Source organism: Phascolarctos cinereus, unplaced genomic scaffold, assembly GCF_003287225.1.
Source record: "Phascolarctos cinereus isolate Bilbo 61053 unplaced genomic scaffold, phaCin_HiC Scaffold_4;HRSCAF=312, whole genome shotgun sequence".
Taxonomy (NCBI): Eukaryota; Metazoa; Chordata; class Mammalia; order Diprotodontia; family Phascolarctidae; genus Phascolarctos; species Phascolarctos cinereus.
In genome coordinates this window covers 283,539,881-283,561,348 of record NW_027555847.1, presented here as the reverse complement: position 1 = coordinate 283,561,348, position 21,468 = coordinate 283,539,881, and the positions used below count along the sequence as shown (strand labels likewise).

The following is a 21,468-nucleotide window of genomic DNA, read 5'->3' as shown; positions in this document are numbered from 1 at the left end:
CAGCAATTAACAGGCTGCCTAAAAATGCTATAACATATATACTGTCTTGTTGAGCCTTTGACTCAGTTCCAAACTTATATTCAAGTAATACAAACATATAAAATAGTCCTAGATATAACAAAAACTCGATAGCATTTGATATCTACATGGCAAACTACTCCCTATTTAAAATATGCTACCAACATCATGTGAAGAGCAATAGATACACATAAATTTTCAGTCAGACAACTTAAGCCCATAATGATTCTACCTAAACTTAAATCCAGGGCAGCTAGGTGGTACAATGGCTAGATGGTGCACTGGGTTTGGAGCCAGGACGATCTGAGTTCAAATCTGGATTCAGACACTTACTATGTGACCCTGGGCAAGTCATTTAACGCTTATTTGTATCAGTTCCTCATCTGTAAAATTGGGACACAATGGAGAAGGAAATGGCAAACCACTCCAGTTATCTCTGCCAGGAAAGCTCCATGGACAAAAAGTCCATGGCGTTATGTAGAGTTGGACACAACTGAACAAGTTTACATCCATCATTATCTCTCCTAAATGGAACTAAGTATGGATTCTAAATTAATGAATTAATCCATGACACTGGACAGGTGGTCATTCATCTTGTATTTGAGGACCTTCCAGGAGAGTGATGCCATGATCTCATAAGACTAGATAACCATTTAATGCATAGTAATAGATGGAATTCTTAATAAGGTATAGTTTGGCCTTTAAGGTTCCTTTCAGTAGAGAAAGACTGACATGATGTGAGAAGATGCATAATAATGATACTAATTACCACTGGTAAGCTAAGAATTGATTTCAGTTTTCCAACAACATGATTTGCTTTAGGTTATTTCCTTTGGGTGTGAGAGAAATAATTATTAGTAACTAAAGTCCTGATCTTAAAAACTTCAGTCTCTTGAAGGACATTGCTGATAATGAGATTGGATTAACTTTCTTGTTAATCCACCCAGGTGGAATAGCCATGGTGTTCTGCTCAGGCTTAGGTGGGGTATAAATTGTTTGAAGAGACTGCCTAAGGCTGATGGTGTTCTGGGTATAGAGATAGTCTCTCTGTCCAAGGATGGTATGCCACTCTCAGACCCTCACTGTAATATTCTTTCTCTCATTAATTGTTAGCCAATCAGGGTTGATTTCCAACCCTGGTTAATTAACACTCTTCTAAGGGCATATAAAGTTTGAGCCTGCCACCAAGATTGTCTTTGGTTTAAAAGAGATAGCTAAATGACCATCCTTTTATTAATAAATGTGCTGCCCTTATTAATAAAATTATTAAATTACCCAGAACCTTTTCAATTGCCAGTCATGGCTATCCATGAAGGGCCCAGAGTCTTGAACTCTAGATTCTTAACAAAACACTCCCCTATATGCCTTGGGTCCACATGAAGAGTTCTTCATGAGGAAAGTTCTTTGTTAGGACTCTGGCTTTGATCTGACTCTCCCTTTTACCAGTAATTAAATTTTATCTGGGTAACTTATATGTTTTGTGCCTATCTATTTTTTATGCTGCAGCTCTCTAATTTTCACTCTCACCTGCACAGGGTCCTCTGGACCAGGTTTATGGGGACAGAGTGTGTACAAATGAAAGCCTCTGTGAAGAAGGTTTTGAAAAGAAGTCCTATTTTAAATTGAGTGTTTGGGGTGCTGACAGAGATGTGAGGAGCCACCTGGGAAATTCTGGGGTCCATTTTGGGATCAGAAACCTGGCCATTCCAATCCTCATTAAGTTTGAAGAGCTAATAAATAGGTGTGGCCTGAAATTTCTTGTAAGTAAAGGTTTCAATAAGATGAAACAGGCAAATTGTGAGAATACCAACTCCTGCTAAAAACTATGAATCTCAGAAAGCAAATTAGGTTAAAATTCTGCCCAAGAAGGACTTTTGGAGTTTTCAGGCAGAAGTGTGTCTGAGGAATTATGTACACTAAATGTAGGATGTCATGGGGGGGCGGGGGAGTCTGCTCTGAGCAGAAGCAAGAGGCAGACAAGAAAGTAGAAAAGCAGGGTAGAAAGCTCTTCCGAGCAAGTAGTTTCTATTCTCAACTTTGATTTCTGTATGTTTTTGTCTGTGTTTTGTCTTTGTCTCTAGGATATGGGATGTGGTCTCTGTATCTGCTTGGTAATGAGAACTGAAAAAGTGGGGGTGACACCCAGGAGCTCACATTTTGGAAGGTGGTAATCAGAGAAGAGATCTCTCCCTGTAAAAACACCAAGATTTTTTCCCCCTTTGGATGGAGCTCTAGCTGCAGCTTTAAACTAATAAAGATCTAGACCTGGAGGGGGAACTGCTGCCTCTAGGCTACATGTGGCCCTCTAGGTCCTCAAGCGCAGCCCTTTGACTGAATCCAAACTTCACAGAACAAATCCCCTTAATAAAAGGATTTGTTCTGTAAAACTTGGACTCAGTCGAAAGTCAGCACCCAAGGACCTACCAGACCACAAAGCCTTGAGGCCACAGGTTCCCCACCCCTGATCTTGACCAAGCAATCTAAAGATAGCAAGGGTCGTTAAGGAAAAGCTAAGTTAAGAAGCTGCTTGGCAAAAGGGAATTCTTTTTTTTTGTTGTTTTGGTATTACAAGGTTAGCTGAATTCTGGTTTAATTAGATCCCAAAACTAAAGTTTGTAGATTATGTTTAAATTAAATCTAGGTGGCTGTCTTTGCTGCCACTCCCCCACTCCACCCCCAATCTGACATCAGGGCAATGTGTAACTGCAAAAATAAGTTTCTTGTCTTTTGAGAGACTTTGATTGGGTTTTTCTATCATAGCCTTAAATGCAATCACTTTAGGATTTCAGCAATTTGCTTACTATGTATGTAACATTGTAAAAGCTGTTTTTATGAGTAATGGTGAAAATTGTGAGAGCAATACAGATTCTAAAAGGTGAAGAGGAGAACAAGTATGATTTTTAATCTGGAAAAATGTTTCTGTTAAGTAAAGCTATTAAACAAGCTCAGAGGTCAAAATGGAGGACACGTGTTCCAAGCCCTTCTCGTTTCATGCTGCAGTTTCAAACGGTCTAATACAGGGGTTTAGGGAGAATCTGATGAGCAACCATTCCTACATGTGACAGAATTTGTTATATTTAAAATCTTTTATATACTGTTATTTTAAAGTCTTTGGCAGGAGATTGGCTGGAAACAGTGAATCCCATAATATGAAATGCATGAAATGAAGAGCCCTTGTACAAAATATAACACTAAATCACTGAAATTATAAATAGATCCAGATGTACATTGTTATTATACTATATGGGTCACGAAGTTTGTTAGAAAGCTGAATTATCCCAGTTATGTGATCTGTAATGTGTTGGAAAAAAGTACCTAACATTCATTTGATAATTTATTACATTAGATATATTGTTAGAAATGTGAACTGTTCTTTAATTTTTGGGGTTATGTGGTAATATTGGTTATTGTGATCTGTGATTATTATAAAAAAACTTAATGTTTCCTTATACTGTTCAATTATTCAATTCAACTATTTAAATAACTCCCTGTGAAAGCTCTGGGGAAACTGGCCACACCCCGCCAGTATTACGATAAATTCTTTAGGTCTCTTCTTTACCTGGGCCAAAAGCAACCATTCAACTTAGAATCTAATAATATTTTAGCCCAGCACACTTTAGGCTAACCTGATAACAGGTGTGATTTTAAACTGTTTGCAAAACTCTATATCTATTTCCTAGTATATGCAGCTTGAAATTCCTGGGAGCTAGAATGCTTCTGGCAGCTCTTTATCTGATAAGTCTCAGAGAAAGGTAAAAAGAGGCAGAGGATTGGTAATTCATCCAGCTCTTTAAGGAAGCAGAGAAAAAGATTATATGAAGGAGCTGGGAACTGTCACCACATGTTTTAAGGAAATACACAAATTTTATGAAGGAGCTGGGAACTGTTACCACATGTTTTAAGGAAATACACGAATTTTACGGATAATAATCTTTTTCCTTTTTAAGTACTAAGTACCAGGCCTTAGAAATTAAAATGTTATCATTCGCAATTATAAATCTGGACTTGATTTGATTTAAATCAAAATCTGTCCTGAAGGAAATAAGAACAGAGGTCTGAGGGTGCTCTCCTATCAGGATAATTGTGGTAAATCTGAATCTTAATACAAAAGACATTTGTTATTTGACATTAAGAAATTTATTAGCTATAAGTATTTTTAATCACCATAGATAGATGCTGACTTGGTACAAGAAGATATTTTATTTATAAAAACAAGGTTGTGCCTACAGCCCACCAGAAGGCAAACAAGTTTATATCAAAGGGTCTCATAGCATATTATCTAATATCGTGCATCATCTCACATCATGTCAATCCTTCCCTACTGAAAGGAACCCTGATGACTTTTATTTCTCTTCTTTGAGGTTGCTCATTGGTTGAATGTTGCAGCCTGCTCACATTAACTATGTACCTCTCCACTGACCTCTGAGTAATATTCAGTTTAAAATTTTCAAAGAGTCTTGTATTCTATGTCATGCCACCACATAGAAGCAACATTGATAGAATTACTAGAATTAAAAAGATGGACTTTTGAAAATAAAGCTTGGAGTCATTCAAAGAATTTTGCAATTTTGAAAAGTCAGTGCAGCCCACTCTCCTCTTCCTGTTTAACTGAGTGCCATTTATCCACCTGCACTGCCCATCACAGACACTGAAGAACAAGTTCTTGGAGTATTTATAGAAATGCATGTTGTAATTTGGGCAGTAAACATTTTTTCATCCTTTTGATCTGTGTGATGGTTAGAATAAACTTCTTTGAGTGATTATAGATCTCTCCTGGAGAATTCTGGAGCTTGATGTAATAACTCACAATGCCATCCACAACCAGGAATATCTCAAAGAGTTCACTATTAACAGAAAAGCCATCTTCAGTGTAGAAACTAGGCTGGATTACCTCCCTGCCAATAGACTTTGGTAAGTACACATTTCTCAGTTTCATACACTGTTTTATATTTATAATAAAGGTTATCTTTATTATTTTATCTTTCACAGAATGTAGAGAAGTCTAAGGAGGCAAGCAAAATTAAGTGAAACAATACACTTAGCAAAGTTGAAGGATGTAATATAAACACACATAAATCAGTATTTAAATATATTACCCCCAAAAAAACAGCAGGAAGAGATAGAAAAAGAAATTCCAATCAAAATAGCTACAGAATGAATAAAATACTTGGATGTCTACCAAGACACATACAGCAACTATATGAATGCAATTACAAAATTGCAACTTACAAAAATACAGATCTAGGTAATTGAAGAAATATTAACTACTCATGCCAATGCAATAACAATGACAAACACTACCTAAATTAATTTGCTTATTCAATACCATACCAATCATTCACCAAGGATTATTTTATAGACCCAAACAAAATAACAATGAAATTGATCTGAATAGAGAAAAGGCCAAGAATCTCAAGGAAAATAATGGAAAACAGGAAGTAGGAATGAAGGGGGCATAGCATTAACATTTAAATATATAAAAAAAGCAAGCTACACAAATTGGAAGAATGCAGTTTCAGTATAATCTTTTTTTTTTTTTATCGTTCTGCTGCTATGTATATGGAATCCTCATTTTATTTGCTACTTAAAATTTTTGGGAAAAAATACCATGGTAATTTTGATAAATAAGATAAAGTTGCATAAAATGCAACATAAATGCAACACATGTCCTTGGTCCTAAGTTGTTAATTATTAATTACTTCATGATTTCATTTACTGGGGGGAAGACAGGAGAAGGGCACATCATGTTTAAGCTAAAATTTTTCTAGGGAGATTTGTGAAGGGCTTACCAGGCTGAGGATTTTTACATCTTAAACTTAAATGTTATTCTACACAAAATGAAATTTTTGAGTAGTATAGTGACATAGTTAAAATCTGTGTTTTAACAATGTTACTTTGGCAACCTTTAGAGAGAGACTGAAGAATGGAAGAGATGGAAAACGAGATAAATTATGAGGCTACTACAATATTCCAGTCAAGAGTCCCTGAACTATGGTAGAGGCTGAGTGAGAAGAGAAAAGGAGATGGATGCAAAAGATATTGTAAAGGTAGAAACAATGGCAAGTGACTGGATATGAGAGCTGATGGAAAAAGAACAGTCAAAGATGAGCTAACCTAGGTGACTAGAAGGATCATAGTGCTATCCATATAAATAGGCAAGTTTGGAAAAGGGATGGATTTGGGGGATTGAAAGGGGAATATTGAATTCTGTTTCTCATATGCTGATTTTGAAATATCTATTATACATTAATGCAGACAGATATGCTCAATAGACAACTGGTCTACAGACCCGGGATTCAGAAGATTAGGACTATCTATCTATCTATCTATCTATATATATATGTGTGTACACATATTTATGTGTATATGCATACACATACATTGTATATACATATTTTATTATATATACAGTTTATGCACATTGACTGGAACACAGATGTTTCATCAGTGCTGTTGATAGATTATTGGCTATTATAATATGTCTGGACCAAATCACAGGTAGTTGCTTGGAATGAAGATGATCAGGAGCTAAGGTTTTCTGTGGAATAATTTCTCATTATAATTTTAGTCCAGTTAAAAAGAACTAAGCAGAAGTATCAAAGACCCAGTAGGAACCAGATTAAAATGTAAATGGGAAATATTTAACAAAATATAAATACAATAAAACACAGAAAATGTTAATATGTGGTTTTCTCCATACCCCTGGTAGGGAGGACAGAATAAGATATTTGGAGTCAGAGGGATCAGGTTTAAATTCCAGCTCTGCAATTTATTACCTGTGACACCTTGAACAAATCATCTGAACCTAAGTTTCAGCATCCTCATGGGTAAAATGAGGGAGCTACAATTTCATCTCTACATCTATGATGTTATGAACTCTAAAGAATGAAATGATTTACTATACTGGCATTTTGCTTTACTGAATATTGCCTGAGTATCCAGTTATCTAGTGCTTCAGATTTTTTTATACAAAGTACAGCCTCAGACACAATGGTTTTTTAATTTACATTTACAATTTTATTTATTTTTTAAAAAAATTAATACACATACTTGGTTTCCCAGCTTGACACTTACATGCTTACATTTGGTCTTACCCTAATAGGATTTATCTGCACGTAGTCAAGTGAGAAGCACCAAAGAACAGTGACCTAATGCCTGTGTATAAAACTGACAAACACAAAAGAATCAGATCAAAGTCCTGGCTTCTTTCTTCCTCCTGAAGGATAAAAAACAACCCCCCCCACATTCTATAGTGAAATTCAGTACAATTCCTAACTTGCCTTTTTAAGAAACCCCCAGTTTCTGAAAAGGAATCATTGTTTTGACTCTGGCCTTCTGATGGTGCCACCAAGAAGACACTCAATCTTTCTGCTTCAGGCATTTTCTCTGGCTGTTCCCCATCTGCTCTGATTGTTGACCTCCCTGGCTTCCTTTAAGTCCCAACTAAAAAAATCCCATCTTCTAGAGGAAGCCTTTCCTGACCCCTCTTAATTCCAGCACATCCCTCTGTTAATTATCTCCTATTTATCCTGTATATAGTTTGCTCGTACATATTTGTTTACATGTTGTCTGCCCCCTTGTAGACTGTAAGCTCCTTGAGGGCAAAAACTATTTCCTACCTCTTTTTGTATCTCCAACACTTAGCACTGTGTCCACCATACAGCAGGCACTTGATAAATGTTTACTGACTGGATCCAGATTACTGTATATAACGTAAGACTTAGCTTGAAGGAGAATAGGGATATGGCACAGAGCCACAAATTTTAAAAATCAGGCTCATCACATTGGTAGTTGTTTCATTTCAGGTCTGATACCTTAAAAACACTGTTAGTCAAGGGTTGGAGGAAAAGAATAGAGAGAGATATATCAATATGATTCTGATGCTACTTCACTTTCCTTTCCTATTTAGTATCTTTATTATGAAGCAATCTAATTCAGATGAGCTTTACAACGTCTTTTTTAAGGCATTAACAAAAATGGACTCATTTATATATGCTTTGGGTTTACCTTCAGGATCCATTCATATATTTACTCTGATTCCTAAAATGTAATCACAATTTTATAATTTAAGCTATGAATGGCATAGAACAGTGGTGTTGTGAGAAATGATCTCTCAGAAGTGAAGCCTCCTCAAAGGGTTAATAGTTCTTGTTAACAGTTCTCACAAAAGGCAGCAATTAGGAAATCACTGGTCATTTGGAGAAAGCTGTCTCAGTTAAATGATAAGGTCAGAGGCCAGAAGACAGAGGAAAGAAATTGGAGGCACCAGTTGTAGATGACCTTCTCAAGAAATTTAGTTAATGGGAAAATATGTTTAATGGGTATGTAAATGTAAAGCCTATATCAGATCGTGCACCATCTAGGGGAGGGTGGGGGGGAGGAAGGGGGAGAAAAATTTTCAACTCAAAAGCATATGGAAGTGATTGTTGATAAATCAAAATAAATTAATAAAATTTTTTAAAAAATTTAGTTGTGTTGTTGAAACACACCCCCTTCTCACCTTGTCAAACCCCCCTACCACCCTGGTTTTTTTAAGCAGGTAGCAGAAAGAATAGCCCTACCCCCAACCTAAACTGTTTACCCTTGCAAAACTTCCCACGATTTCCGTGAATAGATTGTGCTCCCTGAAGCCCAGCCAATGGGATAAGGGGAAGGGGGTTAGGGAGGAGGAGCTCGAGGTAGGGTATAAATAAGCCTTGCTTTCTGTAACCAACTTGTACTCTCTGGCCTAGCGCCATTAGTGCAGTGAGGGGCGGTACCGTTTCTCATGAGAAAGTAATAAACTCCTTTCTGCTTTCAAGGTATCTAAGTCTTTGTCTTGATTTCAGTAATGGTCTTTGTCCCACACAATGTCAAACCCAAATGGAGACCACCAAACCTTACATAAGGATCAATGTGGCTGCATACTGACTTTAGAAAACCATGTAAACCACATTCTATTGTAATTTTTAAAAAATCTGTTAAATATTTCCCAATTACATTTTAACAATTGGGGCCATAGTGAGGTATGCACCCCTGCACAGTCTCTGGTGTAGAAGACTAAATTCAGAGTCAGGGAACTTAAGTCTGAATCCCAGTTCTTTACTGGCTGGCTATATATAACCTTGGGTATTCTCTCTGCCTCAGTTTACTGATCTACTATATCTAATATCTGCTATACCGATCTCACGGAGGTTAACTGTAAGAACTAAATGAGATTAAATACTTTGTAAGCCATAGTGTTATATAAACACCAATTATCATGAATAAGTTGCTTTGGTTCTGAATTGTTAGCTTAATTGTAATTAATAATATTATTTGCTTATTTATTTGCATGTCTGAACTGATGACTTTCCAAGAGAGAACCCTACTGCAGTTGTATTAATGAAATTAAAAAATCACAGCATTATAGATTTTAAAGCTTGAAGGGACCTTAGAGGCCTTTATTTCACACAATACACAAATACACAATTTACCCATACACAAATTTACACAATACACAAACTGAAGCATGGAGAAATTAAGTGACTTGCTACGGTTGTACAACTCATAAATATCTGAGGAGGGATTTGAACTCAAATCTTTCTGATTCTAAACCCAATTCCCTATTCATTATACAACACTGCCTCTAAAGCAGGGGTTCTTAACCTGGGGTCTAGGAATTTGTTTTTGAAAAAACATCCTGATAACTATATTTCAACATAACTGGTTTCCTTAGTAATCCTATTTATTTTTTTGAGACTTGGACTCCACTATCATCATGCTTCTGGTAAACTCATTAGCCTGTAAAAATTCAATAGCTTTGATATTCACAACTCTTGAGTACCCTCAGTAGCTTATGCCCCTTTGGAAGGCTAGAGAACAGAGAAAGAACTCCCAAAGCCTCCATTTAAAGGTGGTTCACAGACCAGCTGGCTCTTCACTTCTTACTAGTTACACTTCTTGGACTGAACTCCACCATGCTCCTCCTATTTTTCAGCTTTCTTCTGTGTGCTGTACTCCTTGAGGTGCTACAGGACTGCCTTTATTTTTCTTATTTCTATCCCCAGCACTTAACAGAGGTATTTAGCACATAGTAAGGGCTTAATAAATGTTAACTGTTAAAGATGTTATTTTGAGACTGTAAAGTGGACTATGACACAAAAAACAATTAAGAACTCTCATTCTAAATTATCTTACCTCTCCCTGAGAATTTTTTAATATAACCTTTACATCTTCTCCAGTACCCCAAGAGTTCTGGTTCTTCCAGATAAGGTCAGTGGGAGGAGATGCAGTGACTCCAGCATTTGCAGCCCAAATCTGGGAAATAAGAAAGAACACTATTATACATAAAGTCCATACCTTTCTCATGATATTAATGGGATGATAATCCAACTTAAAGTCAAAGATCAAAACACCACAAAAGCAGTTATTACATAGCTGGGTTATATTACCTGTACGAACGTACACAAGGCATTTCACCTCTTGTCCTCGGTTTTCTTACATGGAAAATAAGGAGGCTGACATAGGTGTGCTACAATGCTAAAATCCTATGATCTTGTAAAATACAGATAGCTACAGTAAGTAAAAAATCTCAAGTATCTTCTCCGAGTTGTCATTGTGGGGAGGGGAGGAAGGACAGGAAGTCCATTGTTACAGGGATATTCTGATGCCCAGGGAAGTGTTCCCCTTGAGTGTTTCCATACCAAGTTCTTTTGCTGGGCTGCCACCATTATTTCCCAGGCATGAAAGGAGAAAGACCCGAGTCCTCTACATCACAAGTGAGGAAGGGCAGCTTACCAGACCGTTAGTCCCAATACATGCACAAGCAGCAACATAGGCGTGGGGTGGGATGTATACCCTGACAAAGAACACAGAGCTCCATGTCTCCATCTTTATATCTGTTGTTGCTGGGCAGATTCATAGGGAGCAAGTGGGAGAGGTGACATTAAGGGCAATCAATCAGCAGCTGGCCCAGACTATGACCCTTCAATCACAAGGACAATGTGATTAGGAAAGCTGGTTACCCTTGCAATACCAGGGTTAGATAATTTGCTAAACACGATCAGGAAAACCTTGTATTCCTTGCCTAAAGGGAGCTAAGTAAACCAGTTACTAGGTACATAAAAGTTGCACATAAATGGGTCAATCAGTGGTGAAAAACTCTCCACTTTCCATGTGCAGCTCTCCAAAGAACATGATACCCACCTCCCAAGTACAAATGTTTCCTTCTGGTCAGTACCAAACCTAAACTACCAGAGGACTGGCCTGAGGCCTTTCCTGGAACAAGGAGAAAACCTTTTTTTTTCCATTTGATGCAAAATACTTCTCTAAAAAGTATATTAATGATATTTATGAGGTATAACATACTGTGACGTTACCTTCCATTTACTCTCTGTGTGTGAATGTGTGGGTGTATATGTGTATGTATGTATATATGTGTGTATACATATATAGTGTATATATGTGTGTATATATAGATATGCATATATGTATGTATATGCATATGTGCACTGGTTTGCATACTGTCTTCATTATAAACTGAAATCCTGGAGGGCAGGGACCATATTTTTGCCCATCTTTTTTTTAAATTTATTTTTAGTTTTCCAACATTCACTTTTATAAGATTTTGAGTTCTAAATTTTCTCTCCCTCTCTCCCCTTCCCCAAGAGAGTATGCAATTTGACATAGACTACACATGTACAATCATATTAAATACATTTCCACATTAATCATGTTGTGAAAGAAAAATCTGAACAAAAGGGAAAAACCACAAGAAAGGAAAAAAAAAAGAGAAAATACTATGCTTCGATCTGCATTCAGACTCCATAGTTCTTTCTCTGGATGTGGATAGCATTTTCCATTGTGAGTCTTTTGGAGTTGTCTCAGATCCTTGCATTGCTGAGAAGAACCATGTTATTCAAAGTTGATCATCTCACAATGTGGCTGTTACTGTGTACAATGTTCTCCTGGTTCTGCTTACTTCACTCGGCATCAGTTCATGCAAGTCTTCACTCAGCACTGCCTGTCTTTTTCATTGCCATTGCTTAAAATAGTGCCTGGCATTTTAAAAATGCTTGTTGACTGACTGACTGATATTCCAGAACATATTAAGATAAAAATGTTTCAGTGTTTAATTCCAAATCAAGTTAAAACTTCAAATCTCTTGGATGCCAAGCACAAACAGCCAACATGCAAAGCAATATCACATCTGACTTTTAAGACGTGCCCTTGAGTTTTAGAGACTGAGAAAATTAATTATGTTAATATTTGTTTCAACAAGGCATGGTTTCCCAAATGAGATTTGAGTTACAGTAGCAGCAAAAGCAAATAGTTCTTCTGTATTCACAAAACAAAAAGGAAAATCCAAATTTAGTGACTCATCCCTGTGAGTTAAATATCACTATTAGCCAGTACAGAAATAGTTATTTTTTTTTAGAGATTTCTCCAAGTAACTGGGAAAAAAAAGAAAAAATGGATTTCTAATAATAAGAAATATTAAATAGCATTAGGCAATTTAACATTGTGGATGGAGGTATTTGGAATAAGGAAGAGCTAGATTCAAGACCTGTATCTGATACACACTTGCTCTGTGGCCCTGGGCAAGTGCCCCAGAGAAATTTCAGACTATAAATGGCACAGCAGAAGTTGGTGATCTGAATAGATAGAAAGAACTTCATTACTGAAAGCTCTCTACCCTAATGAAATCACAGCTAATCCCACCCCCACCCCCACCCTGATCTAATTAAGACAATAAGCTAAGCTTATTTTCCACAAGAAAAAAAAAATCACTTACTGTAACAGTTTGGCCTGCCTTCAATACATATCTTGAAGCATATTTATAACTGACAGATGTATCTCCTATTTTTCTGATCATCTCCCAGCCTCCCATTGGTTGATCCTAGGCACAGAATGAATGAAATAAGATTGTTTCAAATATACACAAAAGTAGGCGATAACTTAGTAAATTTCTGAATCTACTTAAACAATCGGCTGACCTAGTAAAAGAAAGCTTCCTTATTTTATTTCTTTGCTTGTGGCTTTCAAGGTTCACATTTTGAAAAAAAGGACTTCTCATTTGGCAAGACGAACTTCTGCATGTAATTGACAATTAAAAGTCTTAATTTTAAAATAAAGTTTATTAAAAAAAATTAAAAACCCCAAACACCAGGTATGTTTTACTATTAAATCAAATAAGTATTGTTCTAATGTGAAAATGACCCTGGTTTCTCAGCTTATAAGACCTCCTAAGTCCTATTAAGCTGGAAAAGCTTTGAGTCTGTTAACAGACTATGCTCTTGTCATCAAAGGACCAGTTCAAAGTTGCATTTTGTAGATGCATTTTTCAGACATAAAAATTCTCAAAGATCACGTAAGATGCATATGGGTTAAGAGCTGAGTCAATGACAAAAAAAATCACAAATCTCTCAAAGTTTACAGATAAAGCAGGTAGTTCCTTAACTTATAACAGGACCATTATCTCAGCTGTTATAATCACAATTACAAATATCAAATATCTGATAGTTTCAAGACCTTTAAAACTTGAACACAAGTTTAAGAAGGAAAAAGTGTTTTCTTATCTGAACTTGTAATTCATTCTTCTTACCTAAGCTTATTACAACAGAACTGGTTAACTGTGGCTACACTGTCTCTGTGACTTTTGGGACTATAATAAGGAACTCCATAACCTTCTTTACACAGGTTCAGCTCGACCAACTCTGAGTAAGTGGTTACTCATCTACCAATATAATATTTTTAAGTAATCTATGGTGGGCAGGCAAAAGATGACTGTTACATAAACCAGGCTGGTATCTGCCCTTGACTCTAAAATATATGCAAGAGGGCAGCACACTGAACCCTGGCCATAACAGTTAGATATTTGGTAAATTTCCATTCTATTTCCTCCCACAATGTTAGACTCCCCATTATGGTCCTGGTTTGCATACTGCTGAGGCGATGAAGAAGCAGATGTCTTAAATACTGATTTATCTGTTGTATTCAGCCATCTTAAAACTGTCATAGGAAATTTAGAAAAATTGTTAATAACCTAGCATAAAAACTAGATCTTTATTTTTTTAAAGAGTGTTTTCTGTATCAGGAAGAAATGTTTTTGCTTTTGGTCTACATATAACATATTATCTTATTTGTTAAAGGAAAAGAACATCTCTATAAGGATCTACAGTCTGTACTCATAATTTTTTTGCTGGTATTAAACTATCTAAAGAATTTTAAACTCATCAATTCACCAGCTTTTCTCATCACAAATCTTGTTATTATGGATGAAGACCTCTTAGAATACACAAAACTGATAGTGTTTACAAAGACACAGCTTAATATGGTAAATGTGCCAGAGCAAAATTTTTAAAACAACAGATACACACATTTGTATTTAATTTGAACTTCAGTGGATAAGTCACTTTAAACACAGAAGCTATTTAAACAGTACTGGAGAGAGAGTCTGTGAGAGGAAAGGGATACTAATTTCAAAAGCTTATTCAAAGAAGAGAAGAAAGTTATACATAGTCAAAGACACTGGTACACAATTTTATTTTACCTGTTCAGAAGTGTTCTTTAGGCAGATAAATTTTCCATCAACATCTATCTTTTCAATGCAAACATTTCCAGTGGCTGAGGCTGAATGAGAGATGCTAATGCTACTACTTGCTTCTGATTCTTCCACATCAACTCTCTTCCTCTTTCCTTTAGTTGTACGCACACTTTGGCTGGAGGATGCTCTTGACACTGTTACACGAGAAGAGGGGGTTGGAGAAAGTTTCAACCTATATAAAAAGGGTGAAAGATTCACTTAATGCTTTCATGATGTATATTATCCATTGCCAAGAATAATAGAAGCTTATTAGTTTTCTAAAATGAAATATTGATAACTTTCTGTTATATAATACTGCTGTGCAAACGATGAAGACCACCCTAGATTGTACTTCTGGCTCCAAAATGATCCCAAGTCAGTTAGTTCACATTTATAGCCTCACTTTTGAAATGAAAACAAAAATAATCGAAAATTTTCCTGTCACTGGAATACTATAAAAATCAGTAGAATAATTATTGTTAGAATGTATTTTATGTAAATTACATGAAGCTAGTATTTAACATGTTAAATTAGCACTTGGGACTATACATTATAATTACTGAAAATTTCTTCTGGCTCTTATGTAGAAGCATGCATTGATAAGGACTGGCTGTATAAAAACTAACACTGTTAAAAGTCGTTATATTTCTATCTTGTCTCATGTTTTAAAGTTTCCCTTAAATCATTCTGCATCATAATTTCCTTACTGCAAGGGTTAACACTAACCATAACCAAAACATATTAGTGGAATTTTTTTTTTAGCATAGTCTCCATAATGCCTTAAAACACATTTTTAAATTTCATTCCTGTCACATAGCTAAGCTAAGCTAAAGTCCCACAGGAAATCTCATCCTGGAAGACATAATGTAGCAGGAAAACGTGCTGTTTTTCTGCAACATTTCCTACTTATAAGAGAGAATTGTGATCTATTATTCTTTTTCTTTGAAAGCTTTAGAAGAAAAACAAATGGCAAAAAATAACAAGACCAACTTTAAATGCTGAAAGAAAAATATAAATTCTTTCTTTAAGAAAAAAAAAATCACAAAAGGGTAGGAAGAGAAGGAAGACAATATTCCAGGGGCACTTCATTTCTTACCTTTCTTCCTCAACCTCCAACAGTTTCCTGTATGCACGGATCTCCACATCTAGGGCCAACTTTACATCCAGAAGTTGTTCATATTCATTTAACTGCTGCTGCATTTGATTCCTCACTTCTGCCATTTCTCTTTCTTTATCGGACAGCAGTCGTCTAGAGTTGTCTCTTTCTTTAACAAGCAAATCTTCCAGTTCTTGCATCCTATCCAAGCATGCTCTGTACTGTAAATACAAAGAAAAACGTAAGTTTTCCAGAGAAATTCTAATCTATGAAATCAGTCACTAGCAAGTTGGAAAACAGATTTTTACATACATACTAGTAAATCTAGGTAGAAAGATACTGTATTATATGTATTGAGTGGATTGAATAAAGAAAGTTTATTTTCAAGAAAATGAAGCCCTATGTCCTTAATGTACATTACATGGACCAAAAATATACATTACAAGGACCAAAATATAATAAATAAAATGTGATATGCTTACAAATTTTCTCTAAATTTGAGCTCCCTATATTCTGCTTTTATAGAAATCCCTTAGTATTGGGACAACCGGAAATCACACCAAGCCTAAATTGAATAAAACACTAGATAATCTGATACCTCAAAGGTATTGATAAAAATAAAGAAAAGAATATGTGAAATATTTGGAAACTAAAAACAAATTCTGAATACTAGTTGTGTATTTAAAAAACAAACAAACAAACAAAAACTCTGCAGAATCAAATCCTTCATACTGGAAACTAGTCTATCCTGACATAAGTTTCTTCTGTTAATATGGATTAACATAACGACACATCAGGAAAGTACTACCAGGAGGTTTCCTGGGTGACTCGTGTGACCAACACCAATTCCTGAAGAAGAGCAAGTATAGGGTGTCCCCATGTGGGATTTTCTCAGTTTTGTTGTTGTTTTTAAAAAATATTTATTTTAGTTTTGTTCTTTTTTTTTTAATACTTATTTATTTTAGTTTTGTTCTTTTTTACAGTAGTTTACCCTAATTTTAAAGCAGAAGTTACCGTAGTCGATTGGATAAATTGCCAACTCAATCAAATGAAAAATGAAAAATCACACATGCTACAGCAGATGATTCATCTATGAAAACCCACATGGCTCAGTAGGTAATCTTACAACTTTCCCTATGACAAATCGATCTTTTCATCAATATAAAATGATAAGAGTAAAACTTCAAAAGCCTGATTAAAGGGTCAAAGGTCAAATCCAAACACTGGAGCAAAAGGGAATGGGTGCCATTTTTTAAAAAATTCTGTCCAAAAATTGATATAAAAATCATAGCAACATTTACTTTTCTACTGTGAAGAAGGTATAAGATGCCACAAAGAAAAACCAAACAGTTTTCCATGCCATCAGAAAGTTTGCTACACCAAACTTCTCCCCATGTGGGCTGTGCCTATAAAGGTATTGAATGTGTCCTTGATATTTAATTAACTCAGTGTGCTGAATCCACTATATGAACTTGTTAAATATCTTTGTTGAATATCCTTAACCTGCTATGGGCTAAGTAAAATTCCTTTTGTTAACATTCAAATCTTCTACAAGTGATTCACTTCATTCTAATAAAGCACCTAAACTAACAGGAGACCAGCCTATGTCAGATCTTTCCTACAATACTTACCCTTTTGTCTACACTGTAAAAACGAACAGTTTTGAAAGACTCAAAAACTCTGATAAATGCAATAATCAATTATGATTCCAGAGAAACTCACCTCTTGACAGAAAGGTGATCCACTAAAAATCAAAATGATACATGTAATTGGATATAGCCAATGTATGAATTTTCTCAAGATGGTGGAGTGACAGACAGCACTTTTGCCTTAGCTCCTCCACAACTTACAAAGCCAAAAAAAAAAAAGTCACAGTTTGAGTCATATTACCAGCCCACGGCAACTTAGGAAGATAGACAGGTTTAAAGAAACTGGAATGGGGGCTTCTCAGGAGCACAGTGTTGTAGCAGCAGCAGCAAAAGTGGGGAGCAAGCAGGCCAGCACCCAGGGATAATTAGTAGACTGAAAACCAAAGTAGAAAGAGATCCCAGAAGACCTCTGCACTAGCAGAGGGAGCCAGAAAAGGAGCCATCTGCCAGTTCTATCACCTATTACCCAATTCTGGGTCACAGTCCAGGGTGAGGGGAAAATTTGTCATCAGGAAAGAGCAGGTACCCTCCCTATGGAAGAAGAAAGGAACCAGTTCCAGAAGCTTAGCTATGTGGCTCTGAGACTAAGTACAGAGAAAAGATTCAACTCTAACTTTTAGCTCTACACAAAAGCCCATAGTGGAATAAATGAGGGTAGGAGATCAAAACCAGGGGAGATCTAGGAAAATTCAGTCACTCCGAACCTGCAAGACCTCCCAGGGGACTAACAGTGAGCTGAGTCCACTAAGTCCAGCAGTCTGTGGAAACTCAACCAACCGTACATAAACTAGCAGATGCAAACCAAAACCAGGTCAAGAACTTTCAGAGAGACCAGGAGGGCAATAAACAAACTCCTCCAACTACAATCTCACCACTTTTATAGTACTGAGAAGTTATAGGCCTCTGAAAGCAGAATGACAGAAAAGATAGAAACTGAGGCTGGAAATCTGCCTCCTTCTTCCCAGATGTGAGCAGAAGACAACACTAACATAGAGTACAAAGTCATGAAGTAGGCTGGAAAAATAAGCAAACAAAAAAAATAACCTGACTACAAAAATCTATTACGGTACTGAGGAAGCTTAAGACAAAAACACAGAAAACAATATCTTGAAAACATCTAAATGCAAACCCTCAAAGAAAAATGCAGACTGTACACAAATCCAATAAGATTCCTAGAAGAATTAAGAGAAAGAGATAAATAAAAGAGCAAAAGATTTTTTTAAAAATCAAATAAGACCACTAGAGAAAAATATAGGAAAAGAAATGACAGTTATGCAAGAAAACTATGAAAAGAGAATGAACATCTTGCTAAAAGAAGTACATAAAATACTGATGAAAATAATTCCTCAAAAACTTGAAGTGGCCAAACAATAAAAGAGACACAGGATATTACTGCAGAAAATAACACCTTAAAAATTAGAAATGGCCCTAGGCAAGCTAATGGCTACATTACACATCAAGAAACAATTTTTAAAAAATAAAAAACTGAAAAAGTAGAAGAAAATGTGAAATATTTCATAGGAAAAACAACTGACCTGGAAAATAGAATAATGAGAGATAATGAAAGAATAATTGGACTACCTGAAAGTCATGAACAAAAAAAAGAGCCTAGACATATTTCAAGAAATTGCAAAGGAAAACTGCACAAAGATAGAACTAGAAGGTAAAGTAGGAAATGAAAGACTCTACCAGTCATCTTGTAAGACAAATACCAAATGAAAGTAAATTCCCAGGAATATTTTAACTCAAATCCAGAACTCCCAGATCAAGAAGAAAAAACAATAAGCAAATAAACAGACAGAAAAAAAGAATTCAAATACTATGAAGCCACAGTTAGGATCACACAAGATTTAGCAGCTTCTACATTAAAGAATCAGAGGCCATGGAATATGACATTCTGGAAAACAAAGACAGTGAGATTACAAACAAGAATAACCTAGCCAGCAAAACTGAGTATAATCTAATAAGCAAAAAAAAAAGGGGGGGGGCCTGGAACATTTGATGAAACAGAAGACTTTCAGGCATTCCTGATAAAAAGACGAAAGCTATATGGAAAATTTGACATTCAAAAATAAGACTCAAGAGAAGCATAAAAAGGTAAATATGAATGAGAAATATCACAAACAAGGGACTAAACACGGTTAAACTGTTTACCCTCAATCTGTTTACAGTATCAAACAGTACCCTCAATTCTATACTGAAAGATGATACATATAATCCCTCAGAACTTTATTATTACAAGCCTTTTCAGGGCTGTCCATCTACCTCTGGTATCCACTCGCCATTCAACTCTCACCCGTGCACAGCAGCCACACCTTAGTAAGACCGTCTTGGCAGATGCGCTAAAATAGGTTAAGTGTAACCAACAGACCTAAAACCTGTTGGTGAGTGAGGGAGATGTCTTCCCCAAGCATATGAAGACTTCCCCTGGTGGAATGGGCTAATGAGAACAATGTGTTCCAACGGCCATGAAAGCAGCTGAAGCAGGCACCGTGGAGTGCTTAGAGCTTGGTCAGACATTGAAGACACCAAGGTCATCCACTGCATTCCACACCATCGCCAACTGTCTTGGCTTTTATCTTGCTATTGGACTTCAAAAACTCTGGAAGATAGAGTGAGGCTAACGACTTTGTGCAACTCTGCCTCAATTAAATCCAATTCATACTCAACTCAGTATCACTCTGTGATGTCAACGGTCCTCTTAAAAAACAAAGGACAAACAACAACAACTTAGAGGGCCTGAATATAATTCTATTATGTTGGGATGATCTCAGAAGCAGAATGGAAGGGTGAAAAAGGAGGATACACTGTGAGAGGGGGAAAAAGTGGGAGAGAATGGGGAAATTTATTTCATATAAATGGGACACACAAGGAAGAGTTTATATAATGGAAGAGAGAGAGTAAGGGGAAGGGATGGTGGAGTAGGCAACATTTGAACCTCCCTCTAATCTAAACTTGTTCAAGGAAGAAGAATACACATACATGCACATTTGGGTACAGAAATTCATCTTACCCAACAGGTAAGTAGGAGGGAAAAGAGTTAAGAGGCTGTGGCAATAGTGTAAAAAGGAAGGCAAATAAACAGAGGTTATTGTCAGGAGCAAAACAGACTACTGAGGAAGGAACAGAGTAGAAGGATAGCTAAAAAAAAATAAGAGAATAGGATGGAGGGAAATACAGATAATAATCATGACTATAAGGGCAGCTAGATGGCATAGTGAATAGAGCTCTGGCCTTGGAGTCAGGAGGACCTGAGTTCAAATCCAGCCTCAGACACTTAACACTTACTAGCTGTGTGACTCTGGGCAACTCACTTAACCCTGATTGCCTCACAAAAAAAAACCAAATAAACAAAAAAAACCCAAAACCCAATCATGAATATAAATATGAATGGGATTAATTCACCCATGAAACAGAAGAGGACAGCAGAATGGATCAGAAACCAAAATCCAACAATATTATTTACAAAAAGCACACTTGAAACAGAAAGATACACGGAGTTTATATAAGGGGGAGAGGCAGAATCTACTCTGCTTCAACTGAAGTTAAAAAAAAAAAGCAAGGGTAGCAATCATGATCTAAGACAAAACAAAAGCAGACCTAATTGAAAGAGATAATCAGGGAAACTGCTTTTCTGCTAAAAGGAACCACAGATGATGAATTACTATGATGGCATAGCATCCAAATTGTTGGAAGGAAAAGTTAAATGAGTTACAGGAAGAAATAGACCATAAAACTTTAAAAGTAGGGAAACCTCAATTTACCACTCTCAGACCTACATAAATCTAATCACAAATCAAAGAAGATGAGATCAATCGATTTTTAAAAAGCTAGATACGATAAACTTCTGAAAAATACTGGACAGAAAACTGTGCATGACACCTTCACTAAAATTGACCATGTATTAGTAAATAAAAACCTCACAAACAAATGTGGAAAAACATTAATATTAGATACATCTTTTTCTGACCATAACGCAATAAGAATTACATTCAATAAAAGGACTTTCAAGTATTGATGAAAAATTAATTGGAAACTAAATAACCTAATTGTAAAGGATGAGTAGGTTGAAAAAAAAACCCAGCAATTTGATTAAAGATAATGACAACAATAAGGCATTGTGGGATTCAGGAAAATAGTTCTTACACAATAAAATAGAT

The 21,468-nt window shown here is 36.0% G+C and overlaps 1 protein-coding gene across 1 annotated transcript in view; it reads right to left on the bottom strand.

Moving 5' to 3' along the window:
- LMNB1 (lamin B1) overlaps positions 1-21,468 on the bottom strand; it is a 64,766-nt gene that overhangs the window by 5,010 nt on the left and 38,288 nt on the right. Inside the window, exons 7-10 of the mRNA XM_021009626.1 lie at positions 15,660-15,880; positions 14,531-14,756; positions 12,773-12,877; positions 10,177-10,296 (exon numbers count right to left, since the gene is read on the bottom strand). Of these exons, the coding sequence (XP_020865285.1) occupies positions 10,177-10,296; positions 12,773-12,877; positions 14,531-14,756; positions 15,660-15,880 (672 nt within the window). The remainder of the gene's footprint in view (positions 1-10,176; positions 10,297-12,772; positions 12,878-14,530; positions 14,757-15,659; positions 15,881-21,468) is intronic.